Below are 17,760 nucleotides of genomic sequence, written 5' to 3'. Positions count from 1 at the left end.
TCCAAACACACGTGGTATCGTTTTTGTTCCCAATTTCACTCTGTCTACTCATATGGCCTTCTACCACGTACACCCAGCTGGTATTCTGTCTTTCGGCTTCTCAAAATATTGTTATTCTATAATTTTTGTCAAGTAGAAGTAATGAGTACGAATTGCTCAGTCTAAAAATTCGAATATTCATTTTAGATTTTTGTTAAATCAAAATTGTAGTTATGCCTTCTAGATGTGTGTGTAATTCGTCACTTTACATTTGGTTTTTTTTTTCATTTTGTGCAGTTCGGCATACATCATATTGTCGAAAATAAAATTGATAATGGAATGTTGAATTTATCAATTCAAGTTTCCTATCCTGATCCTTTGGTACAAGATGAGATTAGATCTAAAATCTTATTCTTCCAAAATTAGAAAACCTCACCAAGCTCCTCCCATTAGGCCCTCAGCCACTTGACTCCGCCTTCTTCTTTCATGTGCTCTCTTCTAAAGAGCCTCCCTTCCTCATCGGCTCATAAAAAGAGGTGTCGTTGTTCAATAGACACACACTGGTTTTTTTTCATGTTTCTCTGCGTCGTCCAAACAGCTCTTAGAAACCAAAACCATATTGTGTTAACCAACAGGGCAGATGTTGAGAAATTGAATGTCTGCTGATTTGATTTATATTGTCATACACTGTCAGAGTGGTGAGAGCCCATTTGAATGGAAACGACGCGTGGCACCAACGGCGGCTGCTCGGTCATTCTTTATGATTCATATGATTCACACTCAATCGCGTGACCTCCTCAGACCCTATATATTATTTTTGTTTCGCGGCATAGTTTTCGGAACTTACTGAAAACATTTAATTCTTCTAGGAAAACAAGCCGGATTTCTTGGTTAAACTTTTTTAAAAAGCTTAGTTTTGAAAATCCCTTTGAAATTTTACCCGCCGCCGAGCCTAAGCCAAAGTTTTCTCCAAATTTTCAAGTAAATTTTCAAGCCGATTTTTTTTTAATTTTTCGATTTCACACTACCTGTCATTAACTCCCACCGTTTAACTTTTTTAAAATCCAGAATAATAATGTTTTATTTAGGGTATGGTAGTACCAATAGGTTCACAACATCGTCAAAAAAATATGCCTCCAAGTGGACGTTTCGATAGAACAATCGCCTTGGCTGGCACTGGACATTTGAAAATTGGAAACTTTGTCATCAAAGAGACAATTGGAAAAGGAGCATTTGGAGCTGTTAAAAGTAAGTATTCTTAATATTTTTTATGAAAACCAGGGCAGAATCCGGAATTTTTTTTTCGTGAAACCGAAACGGAAAAAATAGTTTTTCACCCACAGCAAGAAAAAAACAGAAAATTTTTTGTAATATTGGAACGTTATTTTGAAATTTTTCAACATCTTGATCAAATTAGCACTCTTTTTTATAACATTGAAGGTTTTTCGGGAAAAAAAGTGAATTTTAAACATTTATGGGGGTTTTATTATATTAGAGTTTCCCTTTCTTCGCTCACTTTTTTTCCGAAAAAAGAAAAATAAACACCTAATTTTTAGCCAAAAAAACGAGAAATCTACAGCTCAAATGAAAATCAATATCATATTTCTCAGGAGGAACACATATTCAAACCGGATACGACGTCGCCATTAAAATTCTGAATCGTGGAAGAATGAAAGGACTCGGAACAGTTAACAAAACTCGAAATGAGATTGATAATCTTCAGAAACTCACACATCCACATATCACACGTCTCTTCCGTGTTATCAGTACTCCTTCGGACATATTTTTGGTCATGGAACTAGTTTCTGGTGGAGAACTTTTCAGTTATATAACTAGAAAAGGTGCTCTTCCAATCAGAGAAAGTCGACGATACTTTCAACAAATTATTTCTGGAGTCAGTTATTGTCATAATCATATGATTGTGCATAGAGACTTGGTATGTTTTATATTATTTCCTTTTGTGAATCAAAAAATATGTACTCACAAATAATCCTTGTTCAAATATTAAAAAAAAAACAACTAGAAAAACACGATGGGCAGCGTTTATATGTTTACTCGCACTATTTTCGGTCAACATTGTTTGCCATAGTTCAAAATTTAAAGTCTCTAAAAATCAAAATATCTCGGAACCATTGAATCCAAAAACTTGTAAAAAGGAAAACTCTCAGTCGGATAATTTGTTTAAAAATCGTTAAGAACAATATATCAATTTTAGAAGCCCGAAAATCTTCTTCTGGACGCGAACAAGAACATTAAAATCGCTGATTTCGGTCTCTCGAACTACATGACAGATGGTGATCTTCTCTCGACGGCATGTGGATCTCCAAACTACGCGGCACCCGAACTAATATCAAATAAACTTTATGTGGGCCCTGAAGTTGATCTATGGTCATGTGGAGTTATACTTTATGCGATGCTTTGTGGAACTTTGCCATTTGATGATCAGAATGTTCCAACGTTGTTTGCAAAAATTAAAAGTGAGAAATTAAAAGTTAAAACAATTTATTTTGATTATTTTAATACAGGTGGCCGATACACAGTTCCATATTCCATGGAAAAACAAGCAGCCGATCTAATTTCTACGATGCTTCAAGTTGATCCTGTGAAGAGAGCTGATGTAAAACGAATTGTTAATCACAGTTGGTTCCGTATCGATCTTCCATATTATTTGTTCCCAGAATGTGAAAATGAATCATCGATTGTTGATATTGATGTGGTTCAGAGTGTTGCAGAGGTTCGACTTTTAAAAAATATTCTGAGAGTTTCTAAAAAAGTTAAATTAAACTTTCACATTTTTTGGTTCTAGAATACTATTACAATAATTTCTGATTATTTTTTTTAAGTGAATTTATTGTTAAAATATACAAAAAAACTGAAATTCAGAAAACCCCACCAGAAAAAATAATTTATTTTTTCATTTTTCGACATTTTTTGGTTTTTTCATAATTTGAAGCTATTTTATATTTTAAGAAGCAAAATCCCCTTTCATCGAGAAATCGAGAACCGAAAAGTAAAAATGTACGAAAAAACTATAAATTCTTATAAATTATATACTTCCATGAGTTAAGATGAAAATTTATTTTTAAAAAATAGAAAAAAGACAGGAAATCATGGGAATTTTTTTTTAACCGACAGCAACACCTGAAACCTTTTTTTTTCAGAAATTTGATGTGAAAGAAGAAGATGTAACTGGAGCTCTACTTGCTGAAGATCATCATCATTTTCTCTGTATTGCATATCGTCTTGAAGTAAATCATAAAAGAAATGCCGATGAATCTTCTCAAAAAGCAATGGAAGATTTTTGGGAGATTGGAAAAACAATGAAAATGGGAAGCACTTCGTTGCCAGTCGGTGCCACCACGAAAAGTGAGAAATCTGAAAGGAATGTTGCAAAAGTAGTCGGAAAGTTTTCAGCAAATGTTGGTCGAAAAATCTTGGAAGGACTGAAAAAAGAGCAAAAGAAATTGACATGGAATCTTGGAATTCGTGCATGTCTTGATCCAGTTGAGACCATGAAACATGTTTTTTTGAGTTTAAAATCTGTTGATATGGAATGGAAAGTACTCAGTATGTATCATATTATTGTTCGTAGCAAACCGACTCCAATTAATCCGGATCCTGTGAAAGTATCTCTTCAATTATTTGCTCTCGATAAAAAAGAGAATAACAAAGGATATTTACTCGATTTCAAAGGACTCACTGAAGACGAAGAAGGTTTGTATTTATTACATAAACACGAAAGTTCACGATTTTTGGGCTAAAAATACGGTGCCTGGTCTCACCACGACAATTTTTCGTAAATTACGAAAAGTGCGCCTTTGAAGAGTACTGTAATTTCAAACTCGTTACTGCAAATTTTTCATCAATTTCTCATAGATTTTCTATGAACAAAAGATTTCTTTATCAAAATACTAAAGTAAAACAATTAAAACACAATTAATGAATTATAGTACTCTTTACGCCTTTTCGCACTTGACATAAATTTGTCGTGTCGTGACCTGGTACCGTATTCTTCGAGTGAAAATAGCTATTAATATTTTGTTTTAAAAAAAAACTTTCAGCTGTTCCACCGAGTCGTTGTCGTTCCCGTGCTGCGTCCGTATCAGTAACTCTCGCCAAATCGAAAAGTGATTTAAATGGAAATAGCTCGAAAGTTCCAATGTCTCCACTATCTCCAATGTCTCCAATTTCTCCGTGTAAGTTTAATTTTGATGAAAGAAAATTATTTTAAAATGAATTTTCAAAAAAAAAAATTTGTTTTTTCAAAGAAGGAGTAGCAAATTTTTCACAAAAACCCCCAAAGAGTAAAAAAAAAACGAATTTTCAAAAAAAAAATCGAAAACACGAAACCATTGATTTGTAGTTGGAGAAAGATATTTTCGAATTTTTTAAATTAAAAAAAAATAGAAAAATTAAGAAATGATTTAAAAATTATTTAAAATTCGAATTTTTTTTTCTGCAGGACCAGGAAAATTTTAGTTTAGAGTGTTTTATCTAGATATTTTCTCAGTTTCGATCAGTAAAAAATTTGAAAAAAAAACAGTTCGTTCAAAAAATTAAAAATTTTGACATCACTGACGCTACCTTCAAGCTCATTTCATTAAAACGAAACAATTTCAATCATTTTTTTAAGTGGTTCATTTTCATTACTCAATTTTAATATTAATTCAGCTGTCAACATTCCAAAAGTTCGCGTTGATGACGCGGACGCCTCGCTGAAATCATCGTTGAACAGCAGTATCTACATGGCTGATATTGAGGTTTGTTATAGAAAAATATTCGTTCTTGGTTCTTTTTTATAAGCATTAAAATTTCAGAACTCAATGGAAAGTCTTGATGAAGTTTCAACTCAATCTTCGGAACCCGAAGCTCCAATTCGTTCTCAGACGATGGAATTCTTTGCAACTTGCCACATCATCATGCAGGCTTTGTTAGCTGAATAAGAACATAATTTTATGTTTCTATCTGTATAATGATATGTATTTTTCGTTTCTTTTTCAAAATTCATCTTCTCCCGGTTTCACTTTTGCCCCCCTTCATTCCCCTCAGATGCCTTTTTTCTCTTCAAAGCATGTACTTAAATTGGACGTCTTTGTTTGTTTTTTTTTTGTTTTATTATTCTATTTCTGATTCCAATTCAACAAGGTAGTGTTATTTGAAAAATAATAAAAATGATTCAAGAAATTGAAGAAATTGGCCGTGGAGTTGGACCCATTGTAGACAAAACTCGGTCGAGCCACTGAAAATTGTATTATTTCTAAAGAAAACAAGAATTTCAGAACTTACAGCCAATGGAGCATGAAGATGAATTTCAATCCAACAAGGTGTTGAAGTGACATCTTGTCGTTGATATTCAGCTCCCCAACCTTTGACAAATGACATACGAATAAATGTCATTTTTTGTAGATCAAATGAGGCGTCGAATCCACGGCGACTGCAGTCCTCGAGAAGCTGAAAAATTTAGTTTTTCTTATTAGGTCTCCAAATAAGTTCCGGGTCAAAAATCATAACTTTGTTCACTGCGTATCGATTTTTATGAAACTGTGGGAATTTATGTTATCAACCATGATCTTTCATTTGACAATAGTCACAAAATTTTTTGGCCGTCCGAAGTGCCCTAACTCGGAGCCAATGTTTTCAGGCATTTTTCAGATCTCGCTTCTTTTACGCTTTGATTTGAGGTTTGTGTGCGGATTTAGCTTTGTTTAGTACACAATGTAAGAAAACAAGAAAAGTTTAGAAAAAAATCCGTCCAAAAAAAAATTTTTTTGTCGGTCGTCAAAAAATGCTCAAAAAAGTTTTTGTCGAAAATTCTTGATTTTTTATACAAATATGATGTAACCATGTGCAAACTATTTATTTTGCACATGGTTACATCATTTTTGTATGAAAAATCAAGAATTTTGGACAAAAATTTTTTTGAACATTTTTTGACGACCGACAAAAAAAATTTTTTTTTTAACGGATTTTTTCCAAACTTTTCTTGTTTTCTTACATTGTGTACTAAACAAAGCTAAATCCGCACACGAACCTCAAATCAAAACGTAAAAGAAGCGAGATCTGAAAAATGCCTGAAAAATTTGGCTCCGAGTTAGGGCACTTCGGACGGCAAAAAAATTTTGTGACTATTGTCAAATGAAAGATCATGGTTGATAACATAAATTCCCACAGTTTCATAAAAATCGATACGCAGTGAACAAAGTTATGATTTTTGACCCGGAACTTATTTGGAGACCTAATAGTTTCAGTTACTATTTTTTGCCCAAGAACATGGCTTCGCCAGTTTTAATGTGTGTACCTTTAAAAAGTACAGTAACCCAGTTTTTTTCAAAAAGTATAAGAATAGGCTACCGTACTGCTTAAAGGTACACATATTGCTGTGAGACTGCAATTTTAAGTTATTTTGTGCGTGACGAGACCTTTTCTTGACTCAAACATTGCAATTACGTGAATTAGCTTACCTGTCTAAAAATCTCCATATCGAAAATCTTCAGTGAACACTTATTTGCAATTTTAACAACAGTTGTTGAGTGAAATCCATTGATATAATTACAATTACTAGATTGTACGAATATAGCTGAATCACTTTCACATTGAGCAAAGAGTGAGCCATTGCTACGTACGTAGGTTAGCTTGACACCTGGAATTACAAAAAGTTTGAAAATTTTCAATTTTTTAGTCATAGTCTTGCAAAAATTATGCGCCGAAGTACGGTACCCAATCTCCCGAAAATCAGGTTACTGTACTTCTTGAAGGCGCACGCGTGTTTTGCTCGGCCTTGATTTGAAAGTAATTCGTTCGTGGCGAGGCCGTGGGTGCTCTTACCGTTTCCAATATGTCTTCTTGTATTTTCAATAGTTGCATTTCGATTTACATTCGAAAACAGTCCCAGGCTAATTTTGCTTCCATTGATGCATGGATCAGTGAATCCATCGATAGTTATAGTTGTTGAAGACACTTTAACCTGTTCTCCGACTCTTGTATTCAATTCATAATAGCTAACAGTTGCCCAGAATTGTTCTTCCCAAACTTTATCGAATGGCACGAGACATGTTGGAACTCCTGGTGGAATGTCGAATTTCTGAGAAGTATCCATTTCCTCAATTCCATTTGGATTGTATTGATGAAATTGGTTGGCTCTAGAAAATTATTTATTAAATCCCTAATTAGAAAATATATTGATAATATTTCAACCTTTTTTTCTTTTCGTAACCTTTTCCCTCTCAAAGTTATTTTGGATCCAATTTTATTTACAACTTGCGACGATACTCCGGAATTCCACCGCATGCTGTTTATCGTAAATATTGCCTACTTTTCTTATCACTGAAATTTTACATCATTTTACCAATTTTTCTTCATTCTCTTTGAATTCTCAATTTTTCTAACTTAATCTTAACTTATATCATTTATCTATTTATTATTTTGTAGATATAATGGTCGAAACGACTGGAATCAGCGACCAAACGAAAAAAGTGCTGATCGGTGTGGCAGCTGCAGCGACAGTTGCAGGTGTAGGATACTTGGTATATAAGAGTTTTGGAGGTTCAGACGTGAGTTTCTAGTGTACAATGATATCAATTTCAAAACTAATTTCAGCTGGAAAGGGACTTGGAGGAAATAAAAGCATTGGGAAATTTGAAGTTTAAAGAGAAACAATACGATTCCGCACTAGAAGCATTCACAAAAGGAGTCGAAAAGGCCGGACCAAACTCTTCTGATCAAATTGTCGCAATGCTCTACCAAAATCGTGCAGCCTGTCGTGAAAAGGTTGGACACAGCCCTTTTGATATCCTCAACGACTGTATGGCTGCATTGAAAGTAGACAAAAAATACACCAAAGCATACTTGAGAGCAGCAAAAGCACTTAATGACGTCGGAAAGAAACAGGATGCTCTGGCGTGTGAGTTTCTGAAGATGTTACGAGAAAAGTATCAATTCCTGTTTTTAGATCTTCTTGCCGCGTTCACTTTGGATTCTAGCCTGAATAAGACGAATTTCGAATTCTTTGGAAAGCTTCTTGCTATAGAACCCGTAAGAGCCTAACAATTTCTTAAAGAAACTCAACTTTTTATTCTAGATGTCCGACTGTCACATTGGAAAACCACTCAAAATCGAAGATGTTAAGCCACAGCCAGTAGCTTTGTTCAGAATTCAGCAGTGGTGTGATACTTGGGATATTCTTGATCTTTTCAAAACAGATCTCACCAGATTCGAACCAGAAGTGCTCAGTGAAGACCAGAAGTAAGCTCTAATTCTAGATATACAGTAAAAATAATTATAAATTTCAGACAATACCAACTTGCACTGGAAAAGTTCAAAAAAGGAAAATACGAAGAACTGATTGATCTGCTTACTGAGGAAAACAGCTATCCTCCGGCAATGATCTTGCGTGGAAAAATGCTAAGCTACAGTACTGATCCTAACGAGGCAACGAGATATATCGATAAAGTTGGAGCAAAAATTAACGAACTGATTGGATCAGAAGAGGATGAGGAACGCAAAAAACTAATGAGAGATGCTTTCGATATTCTCAAGATTGAGCTAATGTATACTATGGCAGATTTGGATAAGTTAGTTTTTTTTCTTGATTTTCCAAAATATTTCCAGGTCTTGTCTAATTTTTTCTAATTTTCAGATTCCTGGAATCAGTTCCAAAAGACGATAAGGAAAGACTTTTCAAACTTTATTCGTTTGCATCTATTTTTGTGGTAATTCGATTAAATCATTTTTATTCTCTAAAAATATGGTTTCAGTATAATGGATGTGTTCTCGATACAGCAGTGACGAATCATGAGCAACAAATGATGGCGGATACAGTAAATTTAAATTCATAATTTTCTTATTTATAATTATTTAATTTTCCAGAACAATGCCAATAGACTTCTCACAGAAGCTGAAAAGAACGGAACTCTCACTCCACATCTTTCCATGATTGTTACATTCCTGAAGTTGTGTACCAGCGAAGACTACGCTGATGTTCATCGACGAATCCGAGAAATGGAAGAACTCGCAGAGAGTAGATCTACTCATTTCAATCTGGTTCTTATGTCCAAAGTATATATGATGACTAATAATGAGGAGAGCTCGAAGAAGTTGCTCGAAGAGGCTGCAAGGATTACTACGAGATATTTGGTGCCAAGTAGGCATTTGCAGACTGCGTAAGTTTAGATTTTAATTTTCTGAAATTCGCCGACTGGTACCAGTTGCCGAGATTTTATGAAAAAAAAAATAAAACAAAAAATCGAAAATTAAAAATTTTTTTTGACTTTTCGATTTTTTTCAAAAAAAAAAAAAAAAGAATCGAAGAATATACTCATAAAATTCGATTTTTGAAATAAATTTTGTTTCTGTTGTTGAAAAAAGAAGAAGTATAATTTTCTTTTAAAAGGAAGGAAAATGGCAAAAATTTAAGCTATCGGAAAGTTGAAAAATCAAAAAGTGCGAATTTTTTGTTCAATCACGTCATTAGGGACCAGCCTGCGAATTTTAAATTGAAATTCCCATCGGCTTCTAAGTTCTACGTTAAATACAATTAATTTTCCAGTGATCTCCACGTGCACAAACCAGAAGCTGAACGACTCAGATTGACAACTGAAAGTGCCAACGCAGCAATTGCAGTTGATCCATTCAATTTCTCGGCTCACGTTCTTCATCTTTTGGGAACTAACGGGCCAGAGCCGATGATCAAGAAGTAAGTAAAAAAGTTTCAGAGTTCCACTAAAAAATCCAAGTCCTTTCAGAGAAAATTACGAGCGAGCAATGGAATCAATTCGAAATGCAGCTCTATTTGCCCCACCACGAGAACTTCTCATGTTGAAGAGAATGATTCCATTGATGAATGCTAAGAAACGTGCAGCTGAAATGCTCGATATGTATTAATTTAAAGAATTTTTGAATAGTTGATAGGCTGCTTTGTTACCTGTTTTTCCCCTCATTTCCCCGTTTTTTTTTTAAGTTTTCGGGTTTCTCAAAATCAACCCATCCGTTTTCCAGTTCCGTTCCTTACCTACTGTGTTCGTTTTCTTATTTTATTCTTCGCTTTTTTGTTTTTTTGTTCCCGATAATCTCATAAATACCAGATATTTCAATTTTTCTTCAATCAGTAATACCATATATTTTTTAAACACTTACGTAAAATTAACGTTTGCCATATTGACATTCTGCGGCATTCTTGATCCGCTCATCTCCATCAACTGAAATTTCGCCAGAGTTGGGGGCACTTCTTGTGGTGGTTTCTCGGAATAACGAGGTACAAGAACTGGTGGAAGTACTCCAGTTGCATGAACTCTTTTGTAATGATATGGATTAATGCAAATATCCTTTTGCCCTGATTCGTAGCAGAATCGGCAATCTTCAATTGCTTTCAATTCATGATGTGATTGAAGATCTGGCCAACGATAGACACGGCAATATATCACATGAGGAAGTGCCTGAATTTTTAGTACATAGGATTTGGAATTGTTCCTAACATTTTTTCTCAGAGTGGATTATTTGAATTTTCTGTGAAAAATGATAATCTCCAGCTGTTCAAACAAGCATTTCACGAAGAAGCTTCATTTCAAAAAAAATTGAAAATCGAACAAAAGATCAGCTAACGTTTATAAATTTTTTAAACTTTTAAATTTCATAAATTTAATATGATTTTTCATAATCTAGGTTAAGTTTTGGCTGGTGTAATTTTTGTGAAAATATCAAAAAATTAGCAGAAAAATCTATGTTTTTTCTAATATCGTTAGGATGTACTGTAGAAATTATGCAAATTTATAAATTAAAAATGCAAATGGGACTGACACGTGGACTTTTGCCCATAAAATCAAAAAAGATCAAATCAATTTTTGAAATTGTTCAAACGACTAGTTGACACAATTTTACAATTTAAAAATTTAATATCATTTTTCAAAATCTAGTCGGTCGATTAATCGAATAAGTAAGTCTGTCTCTGTTTCTAGTTGATGTTCATAAACAAATAGGGCACCCCTTCATTTTGAATTTGTTTACTTCTTCTCCCCATTATTCTCTTATTCTATACTAAAATCACCTTTCGATGCGAAATTTGAAGTCGTCCATCTAGTGACCGCGGAATTGTCACGCATTCGGTTTTTTGTTGTCCTTGGCACTGAAATGATATAGTTATTGATTTGAGGTTATTCTACGATTGAAATATCGGATATATGTAGTTTTTATTGATTTTTAACGAGTTTAAAGTATGTGTAGTCTATTGCTAGATTATTTCATTTCTATTCATAAAAAAGAAATCTTAAGATCAAATTGAAAGATTCAAAAGACACAAAACACATGAACCCTCAACGCGAATTCCAAATTTTCCAACGCCTGCTTGTTATGCTTTATCAGCTTCTTCATCAAGTTGTCGATCGCCTTTTTTGCCCAATTCTCATCCTCGTCTCCTGTAAAATACTTATTTCCGTCAGAAATCCGATTTCAGTTTCGATTCTAGATTTCCGCCGTTGATTGTAATATTTCCCCACCCTATTGGTCTTTTGGACAAAAATGAGACTTACCTTGTTTCCATTTCAGTCTCTCCGTGATCTTTTTTATTCCGTCGAAGTTTATCTGAAAGGTTCGTGGTTTTTTGTTGTGAAATAAAAAATGGTTATACAATTTTATCTATTTTCGAAAAATAAGAATTCTTGGGAATTGGGTTCTGATACGAATGAAATTTTTCAGCTACCGTACTCTCTATTACTATTTGTCTCTCTTGTCTCGATTTTTTCAAGAATTTTATTGTAGAAATCACATATTTTGGAAAAATGTTTAAACTACGTCAAATATTAAAATATGTAAAACGGAAGGTTCAAACTTTGAAAGCTGAGAATTTCAAAGTCTATGGTGTTCACGGGGTACTGTAGCTGAAAAATTACACACGTTCCAGGACTCAAGGCCCTGGTTTTGAGGAAGTAATAATAATTTTTACAAACTGGTAGTGGTTAGACAATATCGAGAAGATATTTCAGTTTCTTATTTCACAACAATATTTTGGGAAATTTTTAAACAAATTCTTTATAGGAAAACATAAAAAATGTAGCTACATTTTTTGAAATTTTTAAAAATGATTTTCGTATTTTTTTCAAAATTTTAAAGACTCATTGAGTTCAACAATTTGAATTCTATTTTTTTTTTTCTTTAAAAAATTTGAATTACAAAATTTCGAATTTTTTTTGAATGTTTATTCTTAAATACAAATAAAAACTTACCATGATTCTAATCTTCTTGAAATATTGTAAAAACTAATAGATCACAAGAAGATTCTATAAATAAGAAACATTGAAAATAGCCTGTAAATGCGCACTCCTTTACCTTTTTTTCTTTCTACCTCTGTAGCCTCTCTAAAGTGCCTGGTATCTCATAAATTGTTCTCAGCTTCACCAGCCCATCATCAACCGTCTAACTGTCTACTCATTGTTTTCAACTCTCCGTCTCTCCAAATTGTGCAATCATCTTCACAGATGTGTTTCCACCCGGCGACAGTCAACTTGTGTCCCTGCGCCCCCGTTATCGTCATTAGTAGCCAACTAGACATCATAGTATAGTAGAGAGACTCAGAATATATAAAATGAGACAGTGTTTGAAATAGGAAGACTTAGAGACGCAGAAGGGCGACAGTCTGGAGCCAAGCAGGGAATTAATGGAATTCATTTATTCATGTTTGAAAGGAAAACGGTATTGGGGAATATTCATCACTTTTGTTTGAGAAGGGACCAGGTGTCATCGGATAAAATAGTCTATGGTTGTTGTGAAGGTAGGCTTTGCAAAAACCGGTCTCACTAGATCAAGGAACACCAGAAAACACACTTTTTTGAAATTGTGTTGCTTTTGTGCTTAAATTAAGAGAAAAATTCTTGCAGCAGAAAATATTTCACGCCCTAAAATTTTGATTTTCATGGTTTACAAATTACCGAATTTTATCAGAAAGCATAATTTTCTGAAAAGAAAAGATTCCGAGAATCTCAAAAGATATAGAAATTTCTAGTCTGCTCTATGCACTCATTCAATATTTACATTTTCTATATAATTTCAATTTTAACGAATTTTCATAAGTAGATTCTTTGACAGAAGGTCAAGTAGTGTCTTGTCCTTGAAATTTCCTTCTTTGTTAATTCATGTTGCTAAGGAACATAAGCGTTGCTTGGAAGCATCGGAAAATGTTATATTTTTTTGTTCTCAATGCATTTTCAAATATTTCATTTCTAGAGAATATCTATCTATTTTTCAGTCTTTTAAAAAGTATCAAAAAATGATTTCATGGGTTTTATCATCGCGTTTGTGAATAATGATACTTCCTCTCAATTTTATGCATGAACGTGGCGTTTTTACAATAAAAAAGAGAAGAATGATCTAGACAAACATACACCCTTTTTATCAGACATCATACCCCAATAGCACATTTTCTTATCTTTTTTTTTCTGAAAGCATTTTTCAATATTTACTGATTATTTTTTATGAAATATACAACTTTCAGGAATGAAATTCCAAAATGTACATATATCACATCAAGATGAGGACAAGGAGAAGCTACTGCCAAACGATAAGGATGTGGAGAAAGCGGATGGTAGGAAGTTTCTAATATTATACAGTTTTCAAAAAGTTTTGGTATTTCTTCAAAAAAAAAACTTTCCGTAAAAATTGAAAAAAAAAATCGAAAAACAAATTATCGGAAAATTTACTCTCGACATTTTTTAAGTTTTCGTATGTTATTTTAAAAATTTATATAATTCCTTCTCAAAACTCTGTATCAAAATGCCAAGTATTTCAGAATCCCCGTCATCATCTCGTCCAAGTTTTGTCTTCAAATGCTATGTTATTGCCAGTATGACATTCATTTGGACAGCTTACACATTAACAATCAAATACACAAGGAGTACTGTAAATCCAGATATGGTAATATATTTTGAAATATAGTTTTGGAAGACTTTGATTATTGAATTTTCAGAAATTTTTTTTTTTCAAAATTCAAAATTCAAAAAGTTTGACAATAAAATACAATTGATAATTCATAGCGAAATATAAAAAATCATGTTTAACTTTTCTGAAAAAAATCCAAAGTGTGAAAACGGTTTTAAGAAAAATTTTTTTTTTTTTGATCCCAAAGCACCAAAAAAACACACAGAATTGATACAAATATTTCAATTTTTCGAAAGTATGCATTTTTATTTCAGATGTATTCTTCAACATCAGTAGTCTTATGTGCCGAAATTTTGAAATTAGTGATCACATTTGCAATGTTCTACAAAGAATGTAACTTTGATAGCAGACAATTTTCCGAGGTAGATCTACCGTATTCTTTGAAATCTTAAAATTATAATTTACAGCAAGTCAGTAAATATTACATAAATGCTCCACGAGAACTTGCCAAAATGAGTGTCCCATCGTTTGCGTATGCTCTTCAGAATAATTTGGATTTTGTGGGATTGTCGAATTTGGATGCGGGACTTTATCAGGTAAATTGTCATAGAAATATTAAAAAATATATAATCAAAAAACCTTTTTTCCTATGAAAATAACAAAAAGAATCAATTTTTCATTAAAACCAAACAAAAAAAATTTTCAAAAAATAACCAAAAAATTAAAAGTTTTTCCAGGAAAAAAATCGAGTTTTTCAAAATAATATGTTTTTTCTTTTTCAAAAAAATCCATTAAAAACCATTAAAAAATCAATTTTTCCCAAAAAAAAAACCCAACTCTTTTTTTCAGAAAAAAACGATGCAGAAATGTTTTGTTTTAATTTTTCACAAAAAACCCTTTAAAAGCCAAAAAAAAAATTCTTTTTTTTTTCTCCAAAACAAAACAAAAATTATTATTTTCAAAAATCCAAAAAAACCCTACTTTTTCAAGAAAAAAATTGCAGGTCACAACTCAATTGAAAGTCGTCTCTACAGCTTTTTTCATGATGCTCTTTCTCGGTCGAAAGTTCTCAACTCGTCGATGGATGGCAATTACACTTCTAATGTTTGGAGTAGCATTTGTTCAAATGAACAATGTTTCTGCATCAGAAGCCAATACAAAACGAGAAACTGCTGAAAATTATATTGTCGGATTATCAGCTGTACTGGCAACGTGTGTAACTGCTGGATTTGCTGGAGTCTATTTTGAGAAGATGTTGAAAGATGGTGGAAGTACACCATTTTGGATTCGTAATATGCAAATGTACAGTTGTGGAGTGGTAAGTTACTGAAATTTCAAAATTTCCTAGTTTATTTACTTACCATCCAATTGAATAAATCAAACTTCTGAAAGTTAAAAAAAAATCAGAAACTATTTAGGGTTTTTTTTTCAAATCGTTTGAAAAATAGAGATTCGAAATAATTGAATATTACTAAAAACCAATTTAGACTTATTAATAAAATCTAAGCTCAATTAATCTCAGAAAGTCGAATTTCGAAAATTTCCAATTTTTTCCAGATCAGTGCTTCAATCGCTTGTCTCACGGATTTTTCGCGGATCTCCGATAAGGGATTTTTCTTCGGTTACACGGACAAAGTATGGGCAGTTGTGATTCTTCTTGGCGTTGGAGGCCTCTACATTTCTCTTGTGATGCGATATCTTGATAATCTGTACAAATCAATGGCTTCAGCAGTCTCTATCATTCTAGTTGTTGTTCTTTCGATGCTCATATTTCCAGATATTTTCATTGGAATGTATTTTGTACTTGGAACCATTTGTGTTGTTCTTGCTGTTCTTTTGTATAACTCTGTTAACGAGTAGGATTCACAATTTGCTTCTTTTTTTCAGTTTTAGAAAAACCATCATTTTTTGATTACACATTCTTCCGGGTTACTTGATTTTTCTGTGTATTAGCCAAAAGCTTTAATTGTATAAACTTAATGCTTGGATTTCTTTGTATTTTTGGGGTTTTATTCTATTGCATTTTTTGTGTTTTTTTGGATCGTGGTTTTATGTTATAAACTTCCTCGATTCTCGATGGCAAATAAAAAGCATTCATATTTTTTCCTAATTTGTTCCAATCCACAGAATTCCTGACCAATTGTGCGAACGCTCTGGAGCAGAAGCAAGGGCTCCTCCTCTTTCCTTCTTCCTGCTCTAAAACTATAAGCCATTAGTGCTCAGGTGGCTCATAAATTCTCGCCAAATAACAGAATTCCAATGGCTCCCTGGAGATATCTCGCAATTTGCTCAGTCAGTAGTTTGGCAAGTGTGTGTTTGACAGGAAGGATGCATGTGGTCGATGTTTAATTAGATGGGAATTCAGAAAAAGAGACGACAGAAACGGATTGGCGGCGAATGGAACTGAAAAGATAGAAAGATGAACGAAACTTTCTCTTTTCTTTTTCAAGCCATCCCAATGTCCGAGCATTTTTTTATATATTTTATGATCAATTTCGACCATCCATTGATTATCCGAATTTTCTAAAACTCTTTCTTGAGTGTGCACGGATTTATATGAATGGGTCTCACCGCGAGTTTATGGTAGCGTTTTTTTCTCTTAAATAACATATCAAGTTCTGAAAAACAGAGACTTCGAATTACAGCCAATTGCAATTTTTATGGTACATGTCTTTTGGAGAAATTGTCTGAAGTACCTACCTTTCTAAAAATTATTATTCTTTTCTCAGAAATGATGCCCGGATTCTTTTAGTTAACTGTATTTCAATCGTTTTTTTATTGAGAGTTGGAAATTTTTCGAGAATATTTATTTGGTCTTTAGGTTTTTTTAAATACTATTTTCGAATGTTCAAACCTTTCTGCCAAGCTGGATTATTTTAAATAAATTTCTCAAACACTCAAGCCCTTCACAACTTAATTTTATAGATTTTCCCAGAAGACACAAAATTTTACAAAACTTTCCCATCATTTCAAAAAACTCAAAAAACACTAGAAACCCATTGTCAATAGTTATACACCCTCATAATGTGTTCGTTTTTTTTTTCTTTGAGAATCCTTCTTCTCATCTATCTTCGTTACCTAATCCCACTGAAGGTTCCCATTTGTTTTGGACCTTTTGTGTAGGATTCATTTTAACATCTGAAATTCAGTTTTCGTATAGATATTGAATATCACAAAGCTTCTGAAATTTTAAATATTCAACAGCAAACCGACTTTTGTACAAAAAAATTGCTGTCCCTCAAATATCTCAAAACATTTTTCCATTCAAGTAGTTTATCAGATTCCGTTCTTTTTCCATCTTTTCTTTTTCTTTTTCCAAATCCAATTTACATTTCCTTCGTCGTTTTGTCATCTGAACATTTTTGATGCAAAAAAAACTCCTAACAATTTTTCAAAAAATATTCCTAACATTAGGGAAAACGAGGTAGAGAAGAGATGAATGAAAAATGAAAACGACGGGGAGCTGAAGAAGCAGAAGTATAGAAAGAGAAGAGCCTTTTGAAATGGAATGATGTAGAGAAAGGACATTCATAGAACAAATTCACTTTTTGGTTATTTGGAGAATAAAGAATCAAGAATTTTGAATCAATTCTCGACTCACTAAAGTTGACTTCCAATTTGTACTTTTAAGCGACTTTTTGTTTTATAACTACTTTCGTTTCTCTGCAAAAGTTTTCGGATAATTTTTTTTTGAAAAAAAAATAAGCATGAAGACGGATCCCCTTTGTCTCTCACGATTTTCAGACCAGACCGCGGTCTCTGAATTGTGAAATGGATACAATAGAAAAACTTCAAAAATCAGCATTTTTGGCAACTCAGAAACTCAAAAACATGGTGCATTCAAAAACTATCGCATACAGTCCAATCTTATCTGTTCAACTGTTTTTGAAATTGAGAGTATTTCTTCTTATTTTTACCTTA

The 17,760-nt window shown here is 33.0% G+C and overlaps 4 protein-coding genes and 1 non-coding gene across 7 annotated transcripts; 4 read left to right on the top strand and 1 right to left on the bottom strand.

Moving 5' to 3' along the window:
• Positions 1 to 1,067: 1,067 nt before the first annotated feature.
• On the top strand, positions 1,068 to 5,175 carry aak-1 (5'-AMP-activated protein kinase catalytic subunit alpha-1). Of its 2 annotated transcripts, NM_171216.7 has the most exons (9): positions 1,068 to 1,227; positions 1,590 to 1,915; positions 2,195 to 2,456; positions 2,505 to 2,713; positions 3,141 to 3,345; positions 3,394 to 3,693; positions 4,041 to 4,175; positions 4,651 to 4,739; positions 4,797 to 5,175. In NM_171216.7, exons 1-9 carry the CDS (start codon positions 1,110 to 1,112, stop codon positions 4,920 to 4,922), a joined length of 1,770 nt encoding a protein of 589 aa, NP_741254.3. In that variant the 5' UTR covers positions 1,068 to 1,109; the 3' UTR covers positions 4,923 to 5,175. The 2 variants fall into 2 exon arrangements, with proteins under 2 accessions (NP_741254.3, NP_001380007.1); NM_001392162.1 differs by having other exon boundaries at positions 1,069 to 1,227; positions 1,590 to 2,456; positions 4,797 to 5,168.
• On the bottom strand, positions 5,069 to 12,478 carry sma-2 (the record flags this gene model as incomplete). Of its 2 annotated transcripts, NM_001382944.1 has the most annotated exons (10): positions 5,069 to 5,218; positions 5,266 to 5,430; positions 6,441 to 6,619; positions 6,805 to 7,118; positions 10,111 to 10,409; positions 11,018 to 11,095; positions 11,281 to 11,384; positions 11,499 to 11,550; positions 12,192 to 12,245; positions 12,295 to 12,478. In NM_001382944.1, 9 exons carry the CDS (start codon positions 12,192 to 12,194, stop codon positions 5,156 to 5,158), a joined length of 1,257 nt encoding a protein of 418 aa, NP_001370321.1. The 2 variants fall into 2 exon arrangements, with proteins under 2 accessions (NP_001370321.1, NP_001360602.1); NM_001372636.2 differs by lacking the exons at positions 10,111 to 10,409; positions 11,018 to 11,095; positions 11,281 to 11,384; ... (1 more) ...; positions 12,192 to 12,245; positions 12,295 to 12,478 and adding an exon at positions 7,193 to 7,266 and having other exon boundaries at positions 5,156 to 5,218.
• On the top strand, positions 6,672 to 6,754 carry PAR2.5. Its single transcript, NR_052560.1, has one exon. It is a non-coding gene; the product is annotated as an Unclassified non-coding RNA PAR2.5 (non-coding RNA).
• On the top strand, positions 7,408 to 10,063 carry tomm-70 (Mitochondrial import receptor subunit tomm-70). The gene is made up of 10 exons (NM_066531.7): positions 7,408 to 7,529; positions 7,576 to 7,879; positions 7,928 to 8,010; positions 8,057 to 8,220; positions 8,268 to 8,549; positions 8,615 to 8,687; positions 8,733 to 8,795; positions 8,845 to 9,137; positions 9,524 to 9,670; positions 9,720 to 10,063. The coding sequence occupies exons 1-10, from the start codon at positions 7,413 to 7,415 to the stop codon at positions 9,856 to 9,858; spliced, it is 1,665 nt and encodes a 554-aa protein (NP_498932.3). The 5' UTR covers positions 7,408 to 7,412; the 3' UTR covers positions 9,859 to 10,063.
• A 978-nt stretch (positions 12,479 to 13,456) lies between the features above and the next one.
• ugtp-1 (UDP-galactose translocator 1) lies at positions 13,457 to 15,942 on the top strand. Its single transcript, NM_066529.8, has 6 exons — positions 13,457 to 13,546; positions 13,751 to 13,875; positions 14,154 to 14,261; positions 14,307 to 14,435; positions 14,843 to 15,157; positions 15,397 to 15,942. Exons 1-6 carry the CDS (start codon positions 13,459 to 13,461, stop codon positions 15,697 to 15,699), a joined length of 1,068 nt encoding a protein of 355 aa, NP_498930.1. The 5' UTR covers positions 13,457 to 13,458; the 3' UTR covers positions 15,700 to 15,942.
• Positions 15,943 to 17,760: the final 1,818 nt, after the last annotated feature.

This window comes from Caenorhabditis elegans, chromosome III (assembly GCF_000002985.6).
Source record: "Caenorhabditis elegans chromosome III".
NCBI lineage: Eukaryota > Metazoa > Nematoda > Chromadorea > Rhabditida > Rhabditidae > Caenorhabditis > Caenorhabditis elegans.
The sequence above is the reverse complement of the archived record's forward strand: the minus strand, read 5'-3'. Positions and strand labels throughout refer to the sequence as shown.

Coding starts and splice junctions, on each gene's coding strand:
- aak-1 (NM_171216.7), top strand. CDS start 1,110: ATGCCTCCAAGTGGACGTTTCGATAGAACAATCGCCTTGGCTGGCACT. Junction 2,457..2,504: donor GTTGTTTGCAAAAATTAAAA/GTGAGAAATTAA, acceptor ATTTTAATACAG/GTGGCCGATACACAGTTCCA. Junction 3,346..3,393: donor AGTCGGTGCCACCACGAAAA/GTGAGAAATCTG, acceptor GAAAGTTTTCAG/CAAATGTTGGTCGAAAAATC.
- tomm-70 (NM_066531.7), top strand. CDS start 7,413: ATGGTCGAAACGACTGGAATCAGCGACCAAACGAAAAAAGTGCTGATC. Junction 7,880..7,927: donor GAAACAGGATGCTCTGGCGT/GTGAGTTTCTGA, acceptor TCCTGTTTTTAG/ATCTTCTTGCCGCGTTCACT. Junction 8,796..8,844: donor AACAAATGATGGCGGATACA/GTAAATTTAAAT, acceptor TTAATTTTCCAG/AACAATGCCAATAGACTTCT.
- ugtp-1 (NM_066529.8), top strand. CDS start 13,459: ATGAAATTCCAAAATGTACATATATCACATCAAGATGAGGACAAGGAG. Junction 13,876..14,153: donor GTACTGTAAATCCAGATATG/GTAATATATTTT, acceptor TTTTTATTTCAG/ATGTATTCTTCAACATCAGT. Junction 14,436..14,842: donor TGGATGCGGGACTTTATCAG/GTAAATTGTCAT, acceptor AAAAAATTGCAG/GTCACAACTCAATTGAAAGT.